Source organism: Lissotriton vulgaris, chromosome 2_1 (genome assembly GCF_964263255.1).
Source record: "Lissotriton vulgaris chromosome 2_1, aLisVul1.2, whole genome shotgun sequence".
In the NCBI taxonomy this organism is placed as follows: domain Eukaryota; kingdom Metazoa; phylum Chordata; class Amphibia; order Caudata; family Salamandridae; genus Lissotriton; species Lissotriton vulgaris.
In genome coordinates, this window is record NC_141687.1 from 1,870,877,844 (window position 1) to 1,870,900,119 (window position 22,276).

At 49.9% G+C, this 22,276-nt stretch overlaps 1 protein-coding gene across 2 annotated transcripts in view; it reads left to right on the forward strand.

The window, feature by feature from the left end:
• The first annotated feature begins 1,354 nt into the window (after positions 1 to 1,354).
• The window catches only part of LYSMD4 (LysM domain containing 4), an 86,017-nt gene continuing 65,095 nt past the window's right edge, over positions 1,355 to 22,276 (forward strand). The window contains exons 1-3 of one of the 2 annotated variants that reach the window (XM_086958068.1): positions 1,355 to 1,500; positions 8,198 to 8,233; positions 11,407 to 11,694. In XM_086958068.1, the coding sequence (XP_086814194.1) occupies positions 11,422 to 11,694 (273 nt within the window). In that variant the 5' untranslated portion in view covers positions 1,355 to 1,500; positions 8,198 to 8,233; positions 11,407 to 11,421. The remainder of the gene's footprint in view (positions 1,501 to 8,197; positions 8,234 to 11,406; positions 11,695 to 22,276) is intronic. The other variant, XM_086958067.1, reaches the window with a different exon arrangement.

Genomic DNA, 22,276 nt, shown 5'->3' on the forward strand with positions numbered 1-22,276 from the left:
GTACAAAGTACAAGTAGAGGTATAATACTGCAATAAATGGCAGACACTCAAGCACAAGAAGAAACGTAACGTAGGCAATGGTGGCACTTTGGCAAGTATCTAAAGCAAACAAAATGAGGTCTCGGGAACGCTCCTACCCCCAGGGAAAGGAGAAGGAGGGCGTTGGATGAGGCCGGGGGAGGAGGGGGGGGACATTCCAACAATCCCCCCCCCCCCCCCGGAAAAAGGAGTGTAGTTCCAGGACGGTGATACTCGCCACATCTAATGCAGACAGGAACCAAAAATAAACTGCGGGCACTTATAATGTCCCTAGCATCTTCAGGGATGACGGCAGACTATATAATACAATATATCCAATGCCGAATATGTTCATACTGCAGAGGGCCACAGAGGTGCTTCGGTACAAGCGATTCCTATTCCCAGTCACGTTTTACACATAATTCAAAGAAGTTAGAAAAGACCATTTGTCAAAAGCAATACCAAAAGCTCAAACTTTAACAAAGGCAAAACCATTGCATTGTAAATGCTTGTTGTAAATGAGGCCCTTCATTTTTGGCAGCTTAATAACATAGTGCAAACAAAAATGGAGTTCTAAATTCTGTTTTTGGTTTGTGCTGAGTAAAACTGCCAAAAATACAAAGTTGAGGACTGACACATGCTCTAACTTCCCCCTTCAAGAATTAATAACAAAATATGTCTCATAGGTAACTCTCAAATGGGTCCGTTGGAGCGGGAGTGACAGTCCATAACATTTGATGTTTGCCAGTGTTGGAATGTAAGGTGTCTGGCATTGAATTAATGAGACATGACCTGTATTTAAGACCATCCGCCTCGATATCGGGCGAGACGAGATTTACTCGTACAACCGTGGGCTTCTGAGCAGAGCTTCGGGCATAGACACTTTGTTTTTTAAATAAATTAAACACGTTGCTCTTAGTCCCAAATCAGACACTCACTCTATCACTGACGCTTTGGGAGCTTACGGGCTAGCCCCAACTCCCATGTCAGCGAGGGAACGAGAGAAGCGCCGGGAAGCCAGCAGCTCCCAGTGCACTACAGGAGGCCTTGCTGCGGTGAGTTAATAGACCTCTATACAAGAACGCCCAATGCCCTCCCGCATGCCAAAGTCCACAGGGCCATTCGTCAGGAAGTAATGCGTGGCAGCGCAGACCTTCGCGTGCGCCGGCTCTTTGCGGCTGGGTCGTTCTTTCCTGATAATCAAGGGTCAGTTCCGGGACAGCTAGAGGAGAGACCTCTTCCGCTGCAGAAAGGTTGGCTGGCCCACCTTTTTTGGGGCGGGTTATGTGTATTCTAACCAATGGCAGGGTAAACTGGAAAATACAGCCACAAAGACTCTCCAAGCTCCGCCTATCATCCTGTCAATCTGCTTAACACCAGGTTTCCGATAATCTTCTCTTGTTTTGGAAATTGAAGTTTAATAGAAATGGACTTAAAGTAGAGACGCCCGGATGTTTGTGACCTTCATTTGGAAGCTTTCAGGTAAGGCTCACATGCAGGAACATTCCGCCTGGATCAGGAAAGTTGATGCGTAGGATGTTATTGCTAACCGATTGAGTAAACGGCTCCACAGAGGGCAAGTGAGGTACAGGAGAGCTAGGGATTTAAAAATACCGAAGACAGACGTCGGATAGAAAAGTGTGCCAATGTGGAACAGGAGGCAGAGTTGCAGCAGAGGTTGGGGAGGCGTTGTAGAGAAGTCACGGCAGAGAGAGCAATACAGGGCACATGTATACTTAATGTGGCAGGGAGGAAAAGAGGCACTGATTCAGGTCTGTGATTCGGAAGAGTGACTGACTGCAAAGATAGAGGGGGAAATGCACAGGAGACTGGGCTACAGCTCAGTAATTAGATTCAGATTAGAGGAGACTTATTAACCGTATTGACGTGGACGCGGAGGTACCAGAATAAGTGTCAACAGGCGTTAATTAAACGGGCAGGGCTATGTGATATAGGAAGAAACAAAACACGTGAGCACGACATACTGAGATTTGTGTGAAGTGATTTATTACATTTATTTATTTAATGCAGTTTTATATAGCGCAAACTTTACCCAAAAGTGTCAAAGCTTTTTACAAAAGAACCCGATAAGTTACAAAAGGTACACAAGATAGACAAAACACGCAAAAAAGTTACATATATGCAGTTAAAACACTAACGAGTTGCATATTTATATTGTAAAAATATAAAAGGGTTCAGCGTTAGGAGATGATAGTGCTCAAGGCCTGACCTGACCTCACTGAGGATGTCCTATGTGGCAGCCGCAGCAACACCAGTGAGGGACGTCGAGGTTATGTGCTTGCCCAGCATGAGCACTGAGAAGAGGAGAGTGGAGTGTCCCTCTCTGCTGGAAAATAAGGACTACAGCGGTAAGGGTGGGGGTGAACGGCGGCATAGCTGAACAGCGGTAGTGATGGCCTGGCTATCCTGGGATGGATGGCAGCTTCTACCGATTGACAGGAAGAGGCCAGTAGTCAGTTTATGAGCTCTAGAAGGCAAAGCCTAATGCTGTTCTGCAGTGTGCCTTGATGCTGCTCTGGGGTATGTTGTCATTGGGTCTTTGCTGGGCACGTGGGGCTCATCATTTGGACAGAGAAGGGTACTATGCTCTATTGGTGGCACGAAAGGGGAACAACATTAACTGTCCACTTTCGAACCATTCCTGCTTTTAATGACGTATGGCCAGAGGTGCGGAAGACCCCGTTTTCGTACACGGCAGCAGGAGCAATCCAGGACACAGAATTTTCTACAATAATTCGCACATAGCAGACTATTTCGATGTAAACCACGCCACAACACAAAACGGGATCCACTAATTGGGAGGCAATGATGAATGTGATGATCAATGGAGTTGCTAATGGTAAGCCAGTTGAGGTGATAGGCCAGCTCTGCACAGAAATAGTCAACAGGACAACAGAGGTGTGGAATTCCTATTACCCGACAGCCAGGATCTATTAGGATGTAGGACATAAAGTTGTAATGTTTATTTTGTCCTTTGGACAAGTAGGCCCAGCTCCCTGCTGCACAAACTTATTGACTAACACAGTACTACATTATGGAGCTATTTAATCATGAACTGTCTGCAGTTGAGGTAAGATTTGCATTCATATTTTCATGATGGTCAAACTTGTAAACAGGATTTATTAATGCAAAGTCTTTATCAATAGGGTGAGTGCTGCAATGCAATGCAGTGAGTTCTGCTACTGGCAGTGGTTTGAGTAAGAAAATGTGTACACGAATTTCCAAAGCTGAACAGTTTGAGGCTACCTTAAGTGTTCCCAGAATGCCCTCTGAGTAAATGCAGATACTCGCAGAAACCTGAAAACAAGAGTGATGGTTCTTTGTTTTCAAAGTAAAATATATACAAAAATAGCAACCGGAAGAAAAATGTTTTGCAAATCTGTGCACTTTTAGGTACCATTTCTTTGAGGCATCCTGTAGTAAAATGTGTTTGATACATGCTAGAATTTGCTGAAATATTAATACTGGCAAGATTATGGGAAACATGAAAAATAAACAAGCATTGGCCAAAACAATCGTTCTGGCAGTGGTTGCCAATCTTTTAGTGTTTTTTCAATGTGTTTTATTTTGACATAGTTTGTGTGAAATTAGATTGTTGTGGGAGCTCCTGGGCCATCACCAATGTGACAATTTCTTTTGCTAAAAGCCAAAATGTTTTCTTTGTCTCAGAAATCACACAGTGCCATTGTTGGCCCTGGACCTGAAGGAAATTAATTGATGTGCTGATACGCTCCTTGTGAAAGAGCAGAATACTGTCACTCAAACTCAGGTTAGCCATATTGAATTTTCTTGGGTGCCCTGATCCCACCCCCCCCCCCCCCCACTCCCTCACAAATACATAGACAATGGTGGTGGAGGGATTTAAATGCGCCAGACTCAATTACTGTGCTGTCCTGTGGAAATGGGGCCCCCCGGGACACATCATTTGTGTCAGGTCCTGGCATATGGAATTCCGGGGCCCAGAATTCGCTCAGGAAGGAGGGCCAAGTGCACGCCCCAACCCACCCCACATTAATATAATTAAGTTAAAAAGCCTTTTCAGCCAAGCAGAAGGCTTGAATTCTTTAATTTCAGATCAACCTTTGGGCTGTAGCACTGTTCAAAATTCACTGGGGAAATTGTGATTTGGGACCCTTTCCCCATTTGTTTGACCCCCACTTTACAGATCACCCCAAAACATTTCAGGAAGGAGCTTACGTGGATGAACGTTTTTGGGGAAAAGTTTTATTAGGATTTGTCAAATGATGCGAAAGTAATTAGTAAATCACAAAAATGCTCATCCTATGGATTTTCTGTCCTAACTAGAACTACAGAATAGTGATCTCTTGAACATGAGGTCCCCTGCACACCTGAGCTAATTTCCCAACACATCTAAATCACGGATCATTGCTAGATTCCAGGGTCTTGCTTCATACTGGCCAGTATAAGAACAACAGGAGAAAACCCATAGACCACGTTGGGATGGGTGTGTCGTGAAAATAGAAACAATTCCCAACAGGTATCATGTAAGAACAATTTAAGTAATGTATGCAGTCTGCATTACAAATTAATAAACAAGGAGTCACTGGAGTTTTTAGAACAAAGGCAGTATTATTCACCAAATAGGCACAGGGAGAGGTCTTTCACATGGTAATACAGTATAAACAGCACTGTACAGAACAGATCATGTGACAACCCTAGTGGCACTTGGTGCGTGATGCTATATACAGTGGTAATTGTGAAGGTGCAAGTGCTCAAGTGAACAGCGTGATCGGCGCATAGAACCAAGTTTGTACATCAGTAAAGGCCCCGTGAACAACAAGTAGTAATCGCTTAAAACATGTTTGCATAAATTTGAACAGGAGCACAAAGAGTGATATGCGTCGTATTGTTTATGCTGTAGAGTCGACGGCGTTTCGATCCCCGTTAGTCGGGATCGTCATCAGGACAGGGTTGTAGATGGATACAGTGCTGATCGTGGGATGAGTCCGATCAGTGGACAGGACGTGCGGCGCCTGTATTAATCAGGGCGGCGGGCGGCAATTGGGGCTCTACGGGAGACGGGCTGCAAGCAATGGATGATTAATACAGGCGCCGCACGTCCTGTCCACTGATCGGACTCATCCAACGATCTGCAATGTATCCATCTACAACCCTGTCCTGATGACGATCCCGACTAACGGGGATGGAAACGCCGTCGACTATACAGCATAAACAATACGACGCATATCACTCTTTGTGCTCCTGTTCAAATTTATGCAAACATGTTTTAAGTGATTACTACTTGTTGTTCACGGGGCCTTTACTGATGTACAAACTTGGTTCTATGCGCCGATCACGCTGTTCACTTGAGCACTTGCACCTTCACAATTACCACTGTATATAGCATCACGCACCAAGTGCCACTAGGGTTGTCACATGATCTGTTCTGTGCAGTGCTGTTTATACTGTATTACCATGTGAAAGACCTCTCCCTGTGCCTATTTGGTGAATAATACTGCCTTTGTTCTAAAAACTCCAGTGACTCCTTGTTTATTAATTTGTAATGCAGACTGCATACATTACTTAAATTGTTCTTACATGATACCTGTTGGGAATTGTTTCTATTTTCATACTGGCCAAGCATGAAATCACAAGGTGCTGGAAGACACCTGGGGGGCCCAGAATAGCAGAATGGAAAAAGGAATGGGAAGCTTGGGCGGGTTGTAAGAGCAGGATACTACTTAGGAACACACGCGGGGGATAGGCAAGATTGAAAGAGCCAGAGGATGGGAAGCACTAGTAAAGAGTATGAGAAACCCGGAGCCAGAATCTGGAGGGGCCTCGCCTTCAGCGTGGTCCAAGCGGGAAAGCAAAGTATGCCAAGATCCAGAAAGAGAATCAGAGCGGGCACACCTCACTGTGTAAAAATAAACAAAAACATAAAAGGACGTATGTGGGGATGGTAGAACATGAATATAGGGAGAGGGACAGGAGCTAGTGACCTCCCGGAGAAGTGACACCCTACATAGATAACTACTAATTGTGACCTGCGGTAGGGGAGAGGGAGGGGCACATTGGTGTGGTAAATGTTCAATATAAGAGATAAACAGTATGCCAATTACCTAAATACTAATGTATCTTAAATGTGAAAGAAACACGTTACAAGATGCGAGAACTGGTATTTATGAAGATGAATGTCAAAGCTGAATAGGAAATAAAATCTATTAAAAAATATAGAGTAGCAACGTCCAGTGTGTAATTTATTTATAAAGTTTTATTAAAAGCAAAAGGCCTTGGCTAACACCAGACAAAATTAGGGGCCAGTTATTAAAGAAAGTCACAAATGTGCACCCTTTCATTAATTCACAAGAATTTACAAAACTAAAATCTGTTCTTTGTAAACTGCACTTTTACATGAGCAAATAAGCATATGTTTGTTTGCTCATGTGAGAATCTGCTGAGCATTTGCAATTTCCCTTTCCTACAACACTTGTCCCCCACACCCCCACCCCTGGGAAAGCTTTAACTTCTGCCCTTGTCTGGAATAATTTCCAACGTGTGGCAAGAGATTAGAGAAGAGTTGGTAAAAACCCTTAAACGTGCTAGTTTGTAAGTGTGCATAGACGGAAACGGATAATCCAACCCCGGAACTACCACTTCTCGCTACTTCCAGCTGCAGTATTTAGGTTTGTGCAAAGGTGGAAATATCTGGGCATTCCTAGAAAATAAACCATACTAGATTCTGAATCCAGGCAAAATCATAGAGGCTATTTTGAGAGCTCTGATTCAATGAGATTGCTACCATAACGTGTCAACCTCGCTGCCTGGCACCAAAGTGACAAGTTGATTTTTTTCACAGGATAAGTAGATTTATGAAGCACTCCGTCCCATGGACAAGCAGATATTTTATACAACTCCACACTCAAGGGAAACATGTATAAACATTCTAGAGCACCATGAGCCACTCCAGCAGTAGGAAAACAGAACTACTATATAAGAAGGTGGTCATGGAGGTGTATCTAATAGAGGAGATAAATACTCATACCAAGCTTATCGACAGAGACTCCACAGAGAAGGGGATAGGTCTATAAAGATGCTGGCATAACTTATAAAAAGGGAACAGAATAGGTCTAATAATAAAAACCATTGTCAGCAGAGCTATTAAATCTCAATCTAATAAGCATATGTCTATATTTGAGAATTCTTTGTAATCTTAACAAAAAATATCAAGTTACAACATTTGCCTGTTCATGGTATAAAAAGAGTAATACAACTCGGAAGCATAATTTCTTCACGTCTTTCTGGTCCAGTTCGGATGATAACATTTTCATTAACTTTACAATGTTGCTCAAAAGGCCTTTATTGTTGCTGTTAAAACACAGTGCCATTGCTTTTCTGTACAACTGGAGATCAAGTCCTCAAATTGATGAACGTAAAATTATTTTACTGTCAAATAAGACTGGCAATACCAAATTACATGCACCAAGTTTCAAATTTGAAGTTGTATAAACGACATTTCAAATCTGTTGCAGTACACTTCCAAGATTCCTATTTTTAATAGACCAAATCTCAGGAGAGGATATTGTATTTTGGTTTTGCAGGGTAGAGGTAATACATGATAAACCTGAATTTGATTAGCTCAATAAGTAAAATTCATGAAGGTGCTGTGTGCTCTGATTTTGAACAGCTGTTGGCAATTAAAATGAGAACATTTTCTGGTTCATCTTGAGGAAGTTCTTAGAACAGTCATGTGTGACAGAAAGTCCAATGGCCATTACATTTTCAGTTACTGCATGAGAGTGGTTTTGGTTTGTGACGTGGGGTTGTGCTGTTAAGTATTGGGGGATTTAGTTCTTGTCTCATTATTTCAAAATATGCTTAATCTGTTAATGGTAGCCAGAATGAAGTCTTACAGTAGCCGCCTCCTGCTTGATGGATTGATTCTGCAGGGAAAATTGTAGGCAGATCTGGTCTTGCAAGGTTGAGGGTAGGAGACGGAACACTGGACTAAACAAGTTGTATTGAATACAGCTTAATCAGGTGCCAAAAGACAAGGGATATACTTCAGACTATATGTTAATGCCGGCAAAATTGTATATTTAATAAGTGGCAGTAATTGAGTTATTGATAGGCCAAAAGATTTTTTGAGAGCTTTCTGAAAGATTGTGTTAATGGCTGAATCTTGTTTCCATTATAGGGAGCAGCTGTTCTGGTTCTAGACCTGGACTTGGAGGTAAGGGGCAATTTGATCAATAGCGTTAGCTACCCATATGTTAAAATCCTCTGCAGTATGCTGCAGTCGTCTATTAGTCCTAATTAGGATTCACTCAGAGCTACTTCTAGGTCTTCAGAGGAAATGTTTTTCCACCTTCTGAAAATGGTGGTATTGCTCTTCCGCTGACCTCTGTCCTTCTTTGAAGTCATTTTAAAAGGTACCATGTAGTGGTCTGCTCAGCACATCAGAAGACGATCACCCATCTAATCTGCAGAGCCTCATTATTAACAAAGATACCATCTAAAGTGTGTCCTACTGTATGACTAGGTAAACGACAACTTGGGTAAACCAAAGTCCTTCATCAATTCCAACCACCCATTGGACTCAATGCAACTAGTCTCATCCAGAAGGAAATTAACAACACCCAAGATAGTTGAAATGGGGTAAGTAATGTAAGGTTGCAATGTGAGTTTCCAATCCTCGATAAACCTAGGCTGGGGACCCGTAGGGCAGTAGACCAAGGGCCAGGAGAATGTGGATTTATTATTGGCCCTATTGGCCTTGAATCCTGTTTGTAGCTATGAATTCTTTTTAAATTATTTGGTTTGATCTGGCCATTTGCTCATCTCCTCAACTGTAAAATGGCATGAAATTTTGAGTCAACTTCTAGAAACACTATAATTCAGGAATTTTCTGTGTTCGATTTGGAGCCGTTTTAGATTTAGTACATTAGCAAGCCTTTCCATGATTCAGAGATTGCTTGATTTATGTAGCTCGCTTCAAAACGGTGTACATTATGGATGCTCAGTATTCTGGCTTGTATTTTATACTTTAGATTGGATACCACCAATCGGGCCTGGAGCAGCATCTTTCTTGCTAGATTTTATGATCCATATTACCTTTTCATGGTCTGGCCAATCAGGATGATTAATGAGTTGCATCTGAGGACCGGTAAAGAAGCCCACTCGATTTGGAAATGTATTTTATGATTCAGGTCTCTCAAAATAATAACATTTTTTCTAGACCTGCAGGTCGAGTAACTTGAATAATCTACTTGACCTTACTGTAATGTGCTTGCGCCATAAACTGGTCTCAAATTATGTGACCATTGGCAAATATTTTATTTTACAGAGTTTATTCATTCTCACATATGAGTTCACCTTCAAATATGAGTTCAGCATTTCTTCTGTAGAAAACAAAACTCTTTTGTTTGATTAAATAGACTAAAAGTTTGCTCCATGTGTATTAGAATGTATCCAACATATAGGGTACACATGATCCCTGACTTGTCTTTCAGTTTACTGATAACTTTGCCATCAGGTCAGGTGCAGGAGTGTTTTTCAGTTCACGTTTAAACACTCACTTTTAATCCTTTCATTACTAAAGCATGATGTGGTAGCGCACTGTCATTTACAGACCGTAAATGTCCAAGAAGTGGCCAATAACCTTCCCTCTCTACCTTGCAGCTTTACTGATAAAGCAATATACTGTATTAACAATAATCTGTGAAAATCGGGTTTCAGAAAACATATTAATCCTTTGCACATCACCAAGTAAAGCGTTCTGGTTTGTTTTTTATCCTATTAAAAAAAGCAACACACAGATGGACAAAAATGGGCTTTCACAACTGCAAAAATATATTTTGAAATGTTTGTACAGTTGACTTATTAGCTATTCAAATGTATATTAGTAAAAACCTGATACACTACAGCCTTTCATTTCGCTCTTCGTGCAACAGGTCAGAGAGTTCACTTTTCAAAATCATGGAACTCTGCAGTCAAAGAAGGAAAAGTAATTATAAATTGACTTCTGTCTCTGGACTCAGAGCAAATGTGACAAGCTAAAAACAAGATTTAAAGACATCTTTATTGCTCCTTCACTTTCTGATGGAACAGAACACCTGTTCTTTGTCAACTCACCAGAACCGCCATAGTGAGTGAGCGAGTAGATTTTTTGAGGCCAGCACGGGTCTCAGGAAATGTACTTTTGTTGCTGACCTGAAAAATAAATCTACAAATGGCGAGGATCTGCTTCTTAACCCCTGCAGTGCTTAGGACAGCCCCCGGTTATCATATGTCACGGTGGGCGTGTGCAGAGGACGGCCGGGGGCCATCCAAACCCCGCCCGCTCATTAATTCTCCAGCACGGGAGAATTATCGCAGTGCGCAAGGGGTTAAACCAAAAGAGTTAGGGCTCGTAGCTTTCTGGTTATGCAAACGGTTAAGGCTTGCACATTGTAATTTATCCCTATAACGTAGTGGTAGTGGTGGGTCTTCGCACAAAGACTAATCTTGCTAACCATCATGTGTTGCCTTGATGCTATACTTTGGATTTATCTCCAGTTGTGTTTACGAAGTACAAAAACAATAAACAGATGTGTTAAAACATTTACTGAAAAAAGTAGCTTGAAATAAGAGATTTATTTAATTTCATTTGGGAAAGGTTTAAAACATTTTTATTGTGAGCACGCAGTAGCCGTAGAGCATTATTTAAACAAATTCAAAGGAGAGCTTTAATACAGACTTTATACAAATTGTTTGTGGGCAAATGCAATCGAGGGGTGAAATGTCTTTTATGAAAATACATCTGCATTGGTGTAAGTTGGGTAGAATATCCTTTAGACCAGACTCCTTGATTTTGCCCTCTTGTGGATTGAATTTTTGCTCCTGGATTTTACTTCAGTTATCTTAACAAATTTGTATTATAAACCAAGTCTGAGTATGAATAACTCGTTTAACTTGTTTTCACCTGTGCTACGACCGCTTTTCATTGTTGAAATGTTATATTATTCAGGCATGCACAATTATTGCTAATTGTAGCTCCTGAAAAATATCTTTCTTCGTTCTTTATTGGTTGTATGGCATGTGTTAGTGTTAATAGATCCAGTCATTTTATTAATGAATGTAAATTATTTCATGTAATTTGTTTCATATAGAGCTGCAAACAACTAGATTACAAATATGCGGGCAAGTAATAGGTGTGCTTAGTTACAAGTGGTAGTTAAATGGTAAAATGAGTGCAGCACTACAAGGTCAGCAGTGTCTGTATTTAAGTGGCAGAGATGGGGTTCCAGTGTTTCATCTAGCAGCCATACATGGAAAGCTCATGAAACCTCTGGAAATTAAAAAGGGCTTATCCTTATATCGCTGTATAACATAATACATCACCTTAATTCGGATTGTCCCTTGCAGGTGTTCACATGAAAAATGAGGCTGAAAGAAGTGTCAGCCCAAACCTTCCAGGCCCCGGTTAGTGTCCATGCGGCCCAAGGCAGCCATGTTTATTTGTTCAGAAATAACAAATCTGATTCAGAAGACTCATCCGAAGAAGAATTTGATGTCATGGAGCTGCGAGCCAGAGGCAGGGATCAGCAAAGGCTGAAAAACTCCAATCATAAACCTGGAGATGTGATGCTCCTGGAGCGAGAGATCACAGAAGAAGACAACCTAAACAAACTTGCTTTGCAGTACGGCTGTAAGGTAAGCAGTCATCTGCATGCTGCCTTGTTTGACTGTGCGAATAGTAATATGTATATACTTGAAACTTCATTGTACAGTATATCTTCAAATGCTGCTTTTGCAAACAAATGTTCGCCCACTTTTACCCCCTCCAACATCTTGGCATCTGCAGCGTTGATACGAGTTGGACAGGTGGTGTCTCTCTACCGAAGTGCATTGCCGAGTAGCATGGCTTTAAAATGTTTTTATACTGTATCCTCAGTGATTTAAGTCTAAGAATATATATATTTTTCTTAATTTCCAAAAACCTTTATTGCACATATTAGCGTATGTTACAATACAGCACATATCATAAACTGGCAGTCGAAGTGTCACCATACGTACAAAAACATTGTTGCATTACCCAAATCACCCCCTCCTAACCCCATTTCCCGCCCTCCCAACTACCCTGCAAACACCCACCCCGCCATCGACTGTAATCACAACATTCAATTTCAAATGAGCAAGCCATAGATCAAGTTCTTAAAGAGTTCATAAAAGTCCTCAATGGTAACTCAAGTCCCGTATAAGAACCATAAATGGTCATTGTTCTTTGTAAGGTCACCAAAATAACAGCATCCCATGTATAGCCCTCGCCATCCATATGCTGTCAAATATGCACATTGCGTACACCATCCCATGCGCACAGCACATTCCCTCAGTCCACCACAGCTATCTCAGCATTCTCAGCCTCCTCTTGCTGACTCAGGAGGTGTGACGTCAGGGGCCCCCATATATCTCTAGGGCGAGATTTCATCGGCAATTGCTCCGAATATGCATGAAGGTAGTCCTGCCATGTAGTTAAATCATGGATCCATGCCTTAAACTTGGGTGCCCTGCCCCTCCCCCACCTGCAGGCTTCCTGCCTTCATGCCAACAGCAGACCAAGTGCCAGCAACTTCCGGTAAGGTGTTTTAATGTCTCCCACTAGCCCCAATAATGCTCAAAGAGGAGCAGCCTCAATCTGAGTACCAATCATGCATGTCAAGCCCTTGAACACCTCTTCCCAATAACTAGTCACTCGAGAGCACCTCCACCCCAAATGCATGAAATCAGCTTCTCCCTGACCACAGCGCAGGCATCTGTCATCTGCCCGAAGGTGGAGCCTATACAACCTCGCCAGGGTATGATAAAGCCGATGTAAGAACTTATAGTGTAGTAGGTGCAGCCTACTGCTGCTAGAAATCGCCTCTGTCTGGAGGCAGGCTGCCTCCCACTCATCACCCGTCAGGGGACTATCTAGATCCTCATCCCACTCCCGTCTGGCCCGTACTGATTGGGAGGGAGTTGCACTGCGCACCCTCTTATATAACCGTGAAATGACATGTGTGGGGGCTTCCAGTTGTAACAAGAAATGAATCGACCGGAACGTCTCCGCCTCTTTCGGGAAATCGGGGGTCTTAGCCTTAACACTTTGTCAAAGCCTGGTATAGGGGAACACATCTATAAAGACATAGTCACCATCCCCAAAGAACTGTTCCTTAGTGCAAAATAATCCCTCAATGTACAAGTCGCCCCAAGTCTTATACTGCAATTTATCGAGCAAGTTTTGGCATATCTTCTAAGACATAACCGGTAGCAAGGGGCAGTGCAGCAACGATACCCTAGGGGAATACATTAGCTGCACCCCCTCAGCCCACGACAGCCAGTCCCACTCATTCACTGTGCATTCCACAGTAGTTGGATCCTTTTCCCTTTCTTTGAACGGTGTGAACACTTATCCCATTGGAGGAACAGGAGCCATATGCCCATCCTCCACCGCAAGATTGGGCATGAACGGGTTTGGATGAAACCAGTACACCGCAAAGTGTGCTTGCGCACTATAATAATACTGTTTGAAATTAGGGACATCGAATTGATACCGTAACATGAATGTGGCCAACGACAGACGTGCTTGCTTGCCACCACAGATAAGTCGCACCATCTGCGTTTTGAGCATTTTAAAGAAAAATTTGCCTGGGTGGTAAGGGACATTAACGAACAAATAGAGGAATTTTGGCAGAATATTCATCTTGATCAAAGATGTTCTTCCTGCCATTGAGAGGGGCAATTTAATCCATTTGGAAACATTATCTGTCACCCTGTCCATTGCCAGCCCATAATTAGTGCGCATTAACTCGTCTCTATCCTTGGAAATATGTATTCCCTCCCTCTCTCTCCGTCTACCTCTCTCTCCCTCTGTCTGTCTCCCTCTGTCTGTCTACCTCCCTCTGTCTCTATCTGTCTGGCTCCCTCTCGCCCTCCTGCCTCTGTCTCCTTCTGTCTCCCTCTCTCTGCCTCCCTCCCTCTGCCTCCATCTCCCTCCCTCTCCCTCTGCCTCCCTCTCCCTCCCTCTGCCTCCCTCTCCCTCTGCCTCCCTCTTCCTCTGTCTCCCTCCCTCTCCCTCTGACTCCCTCCCTCTGTCGCCCTCCCTCCCTCCCTCTGTCGCCCTCCCTCTGTTGCCCTCCCTCTGTTGCCCTCCTTCCCTCTGTTGCCCTCCCTCCCTCCCTCTGTCTGTCTCCCTCCCTCTGTCTGTCGCCCTCCCTCTGCCTGTCGGTCTCCCTCCCTCCCTCTGTCTGTCGGTCGGTCACCCTCGGTCTGGCGGTAGCCCTCCCTCTGTCGCTGTCCCTCTGTCGCTGTCCCTCTGTCGCCCTCCCTCTGTCGCCCTCCCTCTGTCGCCCTCCCTCTGTCGCCCTCCCTCTGTCGCCCTCCCTCTGTCGCCCTCCCTCTGTCGCCCTCCCTCTGTCGCCCTCCCTCTGTCGCCCTCCCTCTGTCGCCCTCCCTCTGTCACCCTCCTGCTTGTGTCTGTCTCCCTCCGTCGCCCTCCCACACCTGTCTCTCGCCCTCCCACACCTGTGTGTCGCCCTCCCACACCTGTGTGTCGCCCTCCCACACCTGTCTGCCTATGGCCCTCCCACCTCTGTCTGTCACCCTCTCTCTGTCGCCCTCCTACCTCTGTCTGTAGCCCTCCGTCTGTCCCCCTCCCTCTGTCCCCCTCCCTCTGTCCCCCTCCCTCTGTCCCCCTCCCTCTGTCCCCCTCCCTCTGTCCCCCTCCCTCTGTCCCCCTCCCTCTGTCCCCCTCCCTCTGTCCCCCTCCCTCTGTCCCCTTCCTCTGTCGCCCTTCCTCTGTCGCCCTTCCTCTGTCGCCCTTCCTCTGTCGCCCTTCCTCTGTCACCCTCCCTCTGTCGCCCTCCTACTTCTGTATGTCTCCCTCCGTCGCCCTCCCACACCTGTCTGCCTGTGGCCCTCCAACCTCTGTCGCCCTCCTACCTCCCTCTGTCGCCCTCCTACCTCCCTCTGTCGCCCTCCTACCTCCCTCTGTCGCCCTCCTACCTCCCTCTGTCGCCCTCCTACCTCCCTCTGTCGCCCTCCTACCTCCCTCTGTCGCCCTCCTACCTCCCTCTGTCGCCGCCCTCCCTCTGTCGCCGCCCTCCCTCTGTCGCCGCCCTCCCTCTGTCGCCGCCCTCCCTCTGTCGCCGCCCTCCCTCTGTCGCCGCCCTCCCTCTGTCGCCGCCCTCCCCCTGTCGCCGCCCTCCCCCTGTCGCCGCCCTCCCTCTGTCGCCGCCCTCCCTCTGTCGCCGCCCTCCCTCTGTCGCACTCCCTCTGTCGCACTCCCTATGTCGCACTCTCCCTCTGCTTCCTTCCCTCTGCTTCCCTCCCTCTACCTCCCTCCCTCTGCTTCCTTCCCTCTGCTTCCCTCCCTCTGCCTCCCTCCCTCCGTCTCCCTCCCACCTGTCTGTCAGTCGCCCTCCCACCTGTCTGTCTGTCGCCCTCCCTCTGTCGCCCTCCCTCTGTCGCCCTCCCTCTGTCGCCCTCCCTCTGTCGCCCTCCCTCTGTCGCCCTCCCTCTGTCGCCCTCCCTCTGTCGCCCTCCCTCTGTCGCCCTCCCTCTGTCGCCCTCCCTCTGTCGCCGCCCTCCCTCTGTCGCCGCCCTCCCTCTGTCGCCGCCCTCCCTCTGTCGCCGCCCTCCCTCTGTCGCCGCCCTCCCTCTGTCGCCGCCCTCCCTCTGTCGCCGCCCTCCCTCTGTCGCCGCCCTCCCTCTGTCGCCGCCCTCCCTCTGTCGCCGCCCTCCGTCTGTCGCCGCCCTCCGTCTGTCGCCGCCCTCCGTCTGTCGCCGCCCTCCGTCTGTCGCCGCCCTCCGTCTGTCGCCGCCCTCCGTCTGTCGCCGCCCTCCGTCTGTCGCCGCCCTCCGTCTGTCGGCGCCATCCCTCTGTCGCCACCCTCCCTCTGTCGCCGGCCTCCCTCTGTCGCCGCCATCCCTCTGTCGCCGCCCTCCCTCTGCCTCCTTCCCTCTGTCTCCCTCCCTCTGTCTCCCTCCCTCTGTCGCCCTCCCACCTGTCTGTCTGTCGCCCTCCCACCTGTCTGTCTGTCGCCCTCCCACCTGTCTGTCTGTCGCCCTCCCACCTGTCTGTCTGTCGCCCTCCCACCTGTCTGTCTGTCACCCTCCCACCTGTCTGTCTGTCGCCCTCCCACCTGTCTGTCTGTCACCCTCCCTCTGTCTTCCCCTCTGTCTCCCTCCCTCTGTCTTCCCCTCTGTCTCCCTCCCTCTGTCTCCCTCCCTCTGTCTCCCTCCCTCTGTCTCCCTCCCTCTGTCCTGTCTCTCTTCCTCCCTCTGTCTCTCTTGCTCCCTCTGTCTCTCTTGCTCCCTCTGTCTCTCTTGCTCCCTCTGTCTCTCTTGCTCCCTCTGTCTCTCTTGCTCCCTCTGTCTCTCTTGCTCCCTCTGTCTCTCTTCCTCCCTCTGTCTCTCTTCCTCCCTCTGTCTCTCTTCCTCTCACTGTCACCCTCCCTCCCTCTGTCTGTCTCCCTCCCTCTGTCTCCCTCCCTCTGTCTCTCTCCCTCCCTCTGTCTCTCTCCCTCCCTCTGTCGCCCTCCCTCCCTCTGTCGCCCTCCCTCCCTCTGTCTGTCAGTCGGTCGCCCTCCCTCTGTCTGTCGGTCACCCTCGGTCTGGCGGTTGCCCTCCCTCTGTCGCCCTCCCTCCCTCTGTCGCCCTCCCTCTGTCTCCCTCCCACCTGTCTGTCTGTCGCCCTCCCACCTGTCTGTCTGTCGCCCTCCCACCTGTCTGTCTGTCGCCATCCCACCTGTCTGTCTGTTGCCCTCCCACCTCTGTCTGTCTGTCGCCCTCACTCTGTCGCCCTCCTACTTCTATCTGTCTTCCTCCTAACTCTGTTTGTCTGTCGCCCTCCCTCCCTCTGTCGCCCTCCAAACTGTCTGTCTGTCACCCTCCCACCTCTGTCTGTCTGTCGCCCTCCCTCTGTAGTGTAGTTCCTATTTTCCCAATAGGCCCTGCGCATTGGAATAACATAAAAAGTAGTATCGACGTAGAAGTGCGGATCTTCCAGGCCTCTACTGACTATACTAAACTTAATTGGGTTTGTTACCAACTAGCTCAGAGGTCACTGGAAACTTTCTTGACTGAATAGGAAGTGATCAGCTTCCCTGGCACAGCCAAGAAGGGATTCAGTTTTCCAACAACCGTGCAACATGACAACTTTGCTCCTCAGATCAAGAGTCAATCTCTAGGGTCGTGTGAAACAATAGACAGTTATTTTACTCAGTCAGGTTGGTGCAGATTACTTTCACAATATGTAGAGAATAGAGAGACGGGCGTTTGTCAATAAAGGGTAACATTTATTGAACAGTCTTTTTTCTCGTACAAGAGAAATGAATTGCCACAATTGCCAGACTTATTATAAAAAGTACGTACAGTAAGATAAGTATTGCGAGATAATACTGTAAAAGCATTGATATGGTTTCTTAGCCATACAATGGTTTAAAATGAATAAAACATATATACATTCATATATGCATTAGGCTAAAATACTCAACTGGTGCTTCTAACTACGCCTACCCCAGTGTACCTGACCTAAGCCTAATACTTGGGAGGGGAGTAAGTAAGTAGCTTTAAGTTAAGTTGGTTTTGCCAAGGTTTGCTTCAAGAATTCTCTATAAGGGTTTAGTCAACACCATACCTCTGGAATAGAATGATGGAGGTCTGGTATCTCCCTCAGGGCTCGATATCCCAGTCACCCGCAAGGGTAGACTAGAAACGCCGGAGCTGGATTTCTCTGCAGGAGAAAGACAGCGTCTCTTCTCAGCGCGTCGAGGAGGAGGAGGGGGGACAGCGTCCGCGGGCAGCTTGCATCTGCTGGGCTCTTGCAGGGGACGGCTGTTCAGCTCCTGAGTTCACCACACCATCGTTCGCTAGTTAGCAGCGATAGCAGTAGCGATAGCAGCTATGGTATCATCAGCATAACAGCAGCTTCGGGCTACGTGCAACAGGCAGCTAGCTTCAGTGAACCACAGCTAACAACGGGCAACAGGCTAAGTCAACGTTGGTAATATTTATACCTGAAAGGTGCCTTGTTTGACGTAAGTTTGCTGGACATAAGACGTCAATAAAGATGTCACTAGGAAGTGATCGCCTATCAGTTGCTCATTAGAGTTCTATTACTAATCAAAACACAGCAAGCGGGGATTTCCAGGTTTGCTGAGTTTTTATCTTGTTGAAGAACTCGGAGTGTTAATCTAGGAATCTCAGATAGTGGCTTCTGATGTGTCATTCACTAATGAGCTGCAGAGGAAGCTGCACAGGAATGTGGCTCTGATCGTGTGAGGCCAGAGATGAGTTTCTGAAATATCACACTTGAACGTTTATGCCATTATAGGTAAATAAATGGATTATAGCCGTATAGGGGCACAAAGGTCATAGGGTAGATCAGGGTCCTAGATTGAAACGCTACACCTCTGTCGCCCTCCCTCTGTCGCCCTCCCTCTGTCGCCCTCCCTCTGTTGCCCTCCCTCTGTTGTCCTCCCTCTGTCGCCCTCCTCCCTCTGCCTCCCTCCCTCTGCCTCCCTCCCTCTGCCTCCCTCCCTCTACCTCCCTCCCTCTGTCCCCCTCCCTCCCTCTCCCTCCCTCCCTCCCTCTCCCTCCCTCTCCCTCCCTCCCTCCCTCTCCCTCCCTCCCTCCCTCCTTCCCTCCGTCTGTCGCCCTCCCTCCCTCCCTCTGCCGGTCGCCCTCCCTCTGCCGGTCGCCCTCCCTCTGCCGGTCACCCTCCCTCTGTCGGTCGCCCTACCTCTGTCTGTCGGTCACCCTCCCTCCCTCGGTCTGTCGGTTGCCCTCCCTCTGTCGCCCTCCCACCTGTCTGTCGGTCACCCTCCCTCTCTCAGTCTGTCGGTTGCCCTCCCTCTGTCGCCCTCCCACCTGTCTGTCTCCCTCCCACTTCTGTCTGTCTGTTTCCCTCCCTCTGTCGCCCGCCTACTTCTGTCTGTCTCCCTCCCTCTGTCGCCCTCCCATCTGTCTGTCTGTCGCCCTCCCACCTCTGTCTGTCTGTTGCCCTCCCACCTCGGTCTGTTTGCCGCCCTCCCACCTCTGTCTGTTTGCCGCCCTCCCACCTCTGTCTGTCTGTCGCCCTCCCACCTCTGTCTGTCTGCCGCCCTCCCACCTCTGTCTGTCTGTCGCCCTCCTACTTCTGTCTGTCTGTCGCCCTCCTACTTCTGTCTGTCTGTCGCCCTCCTACTTCTGTCTGTTGCCCTCCTACTTCTGTCTGTCTGTCGCCCTCCTACTTCTGTCTGTCTGTCGCCCTCCCACCTCTGTCTGTCTGTCGCCCTCCTACTTCTGTCTGTCTGTCACCCTCCCACCTCTGTCTGTCTGTCGCCCTCCTTCTGTCGCCCTCCTTCTGTCGCCCTCCCTCTGTCGCCCTCCCTCCCTCTGTCTCCCTCCCTCTGTCTGTCTGTCGCCCTCCCTCCCTCTGTCTGTCTGTCGCCCTCCCTCCCTCTGTCTGTCTCCCTCCCTCTGTCTGTCTGTCGCCCCCCCTCCCTCTGTCTGTCTGTCTCCCTCCCTCTGTCTGTCTGTCGCCCTCCCTCCCTCTGTCGGTCACCCTCCCTCTGTCGGTCGCCCTCCCTCTGTCGCCCTCCCTCTGTCGCCCTCCCTCCCTCTGTCGCCCTCCCTCCCTCTGTCGCCCTCCCTCTGTCTGTCTGTCGCCCTCCCTCCCTCTGTCGCCCTCCCTCTGTCTGTCTGTCGCCCTCCCTCCCTCTGTCGCCCTCCCTCCCTCTGTCTGTCTCCCTCCCTCTGTCTGTCGCCCTCCCTCCCTCTGTCTGTCTCCCTCCCTCTGTCTGTCGCCCTCCCTCCCTCTGCCGCTCTCCCTCCCTCTGTCAGTCGTCCTCCCTCCCTCTGTCGGTCGCCCTCCCTCTGCCTGTCGGTCTCCCTCCCTCTGTCGCCGCCCTCCCTCTGTCGCCGCCCTCCCTCTGTCGCCGCCCTCCCTCTGTCGCCCTCCCTCTGTCTTCCACCCACTGTCGCCCTCCCTCCCACTGTCGCCCTCCCTGCCTCCCTCTGTCGCCCTCCCTCCCTCTCTCGCCCTCCCTCCCTCTGTCGCCCTCCCTCCCTCTGTCTGTCGGTCGGTCCCCCTCCCTCTGTCTGTCGGTCACCCTCGGTCTGGCGGTTGCCCTCCCTCTGTCGCCCTCTCACCTGTCCGTCTGTCGCCCTCCCTCTGTCTGTCGCCCTCCCACCTGTCTGTCTGTCGCCCTCCCACCTGTCTTTCAGTCGCCATCCCACCTGCTGTCTGTCGCCCTCCCACCTGTCTTTCAGTCTCCGTCCCACCTGCTGTCTGTCCCCTCCCACTACTGTCTGTCGCCCTCCTACTTCTGTCTGTCGCCCTCCCACCTGTCTGTCTGTCGCCCTCCCACCTGTCTGTCTGTCGCCCTCCCACCTCTGTCTGTCTGTCACCCTCCCTACCTCTGTCGCCCTCCTACCTCTGTCTGTCGCCCTCCTCCCTCTGTCGCCGCCCTCGCTCTGTCGCCGCCCTCGCTCTGTCGCCGCCCTCGCTCTGTCGCCCTCGCTCTGTCGACCTCGCTCTGTCGCCCTCGCTCTGTCGCCCTCGCTCTGTTGCCCTCGCTCTGTCGCCGCCCTCCCTCTGTCGCCGCCCTCCCTCTGTCGCCACCCTCCCTCTGTCGCCGCCCTCCCTCTGTCGCCGCCCTCCCTCTGTCGCCGCCCTCCTTCTGTCGCCGCCCTCCCCCTGTCGCCGCCCTCCCCCTGTCGCCGCCCTCCCCCTGTCGCCGCCCTCCCCCTGTCGCCGCCCTCCCCCTGTCGCCCTCCCTCTGTCGCCCTCCCTCTGTCGCCCTCCCTCTGTCGCCCTCCCTCTGTCGCCCTCCCTCTGTCGCCCTCCCTCTGTCGCCCTCCCTCTGTCGCCCTCCCTCTGTCGCCCTCCCTCTGTCGCCCTCCCTCTGTCGCCCTCCCTCTGTCGCCCTCCCTCTGTCGCCCTCCCTCTGTCGCACTCTCCCTCTGTCGCACTCTCCCTCTGCTTCCTTCCCTCTGCCTCCCTCCCTCTGTCACCCTCCCACCTCTGTCTGTCTGTCGCCCTCCCTCTGTCTCCCTCCCTCTGTCTCCCTCCCTCTGCCTCTCTTCCTCTGCCTCTCTTCCTCCCTCAGTCTCTCTTCCTCCCTCTGTCTCTCTTCCTCCCTCTGTCGCCCTCCCTCTCACTGTCTGTCGGTCGGTCGCCCTCCCTCCCTCTATCTGTCGGTCACCCTAGGTCTGGCGGTTGCCCTCCCACCTGTCTGTCGCCCTCCCACCTGTCTGTCTGTCGCCCTCCCACCTGTCTGTCTGTCGCCCTCCAACCTGTCTGTCGCCATCCCACCTGTCTGTCGCCCTCCCACCTCTGTCTGTCTGTCGCCCTCACTCTGTCGCCCTCCTACTTCTATCTGTCTCCCTCCTACCTCTGTTTGTCTGTCGCCCTCCCTCCCTTTCCCTCCCTCTGTTTCCCTCCCTCTGTCTCTCTCCCTCTGTCTCTCTCCCTCCCTCTGTCGCCCTCCCTCCCTCGCTCTGTCTGTCAGTCGGTCGCCCTCCCTCTGTCTGTCGGTCACCCTCGGTCTGGCGGTTGCCCTCCCTCTGTCGCCCTCCCTCTGTCTGTCGCCCTCCCACCTTTCTGTCTGTCGCCCTCCCACCTTTCTGTCTGTCGCCCTCCCACCTTTCTGTCTGTCGCCCTCCCACCTGTCTGTCTGTCGCCATCCCACCTGTCTGTCTGTCGCCCTCCCTCCTCTGTCTGTCTGTCGCCCTCACTCTGTCGCCCTCCTACTTCTATCTGTCTCCCTCCTAACTCTGTTTGTCTGTCACCCTCCCTCCCTCTGTCGCCCTCCAAACTGTCTGTCTGTCACCCTCCCACCTATGTCTGTCTGTCGCCCTCCCTCTGTCGCCCTCCCTCTGTCGCCCTCCCTCTGTCGCCCTCCCTCTGTCGCCCTCCCTCTGTCGCCCTCCCTCTGTCTCCCTCCCTCCCTCTGTCCCCCTCCCTCCCTCCATCCCTCCCTCCCTCCCTCCCTCCCTATCTCTGTCGCCCTCCCTCCCTCCCTCTGCCGGTCGCCCTCCCTCTGCCGGTCGCCCTCCCTCTGTCAGTCGCCCTCCCTCCCTCTGTCGCCCTCCCTCCCTCTGTCGCCCTCCCTCTGTCTGTCGATCACCCTCCCTCCCTCGGTCTGTTGGTTGCCCTCCCTCTGTCGCCCTCCCACCTGTCTGTCGGTCACCCTCCCTCTCTCAGTCTGTCGGTTGCCCTCCCTCTGTCGCCCTCCCACCTGTCTGTCTCCCTCCCACCTCTGTCTGTTTC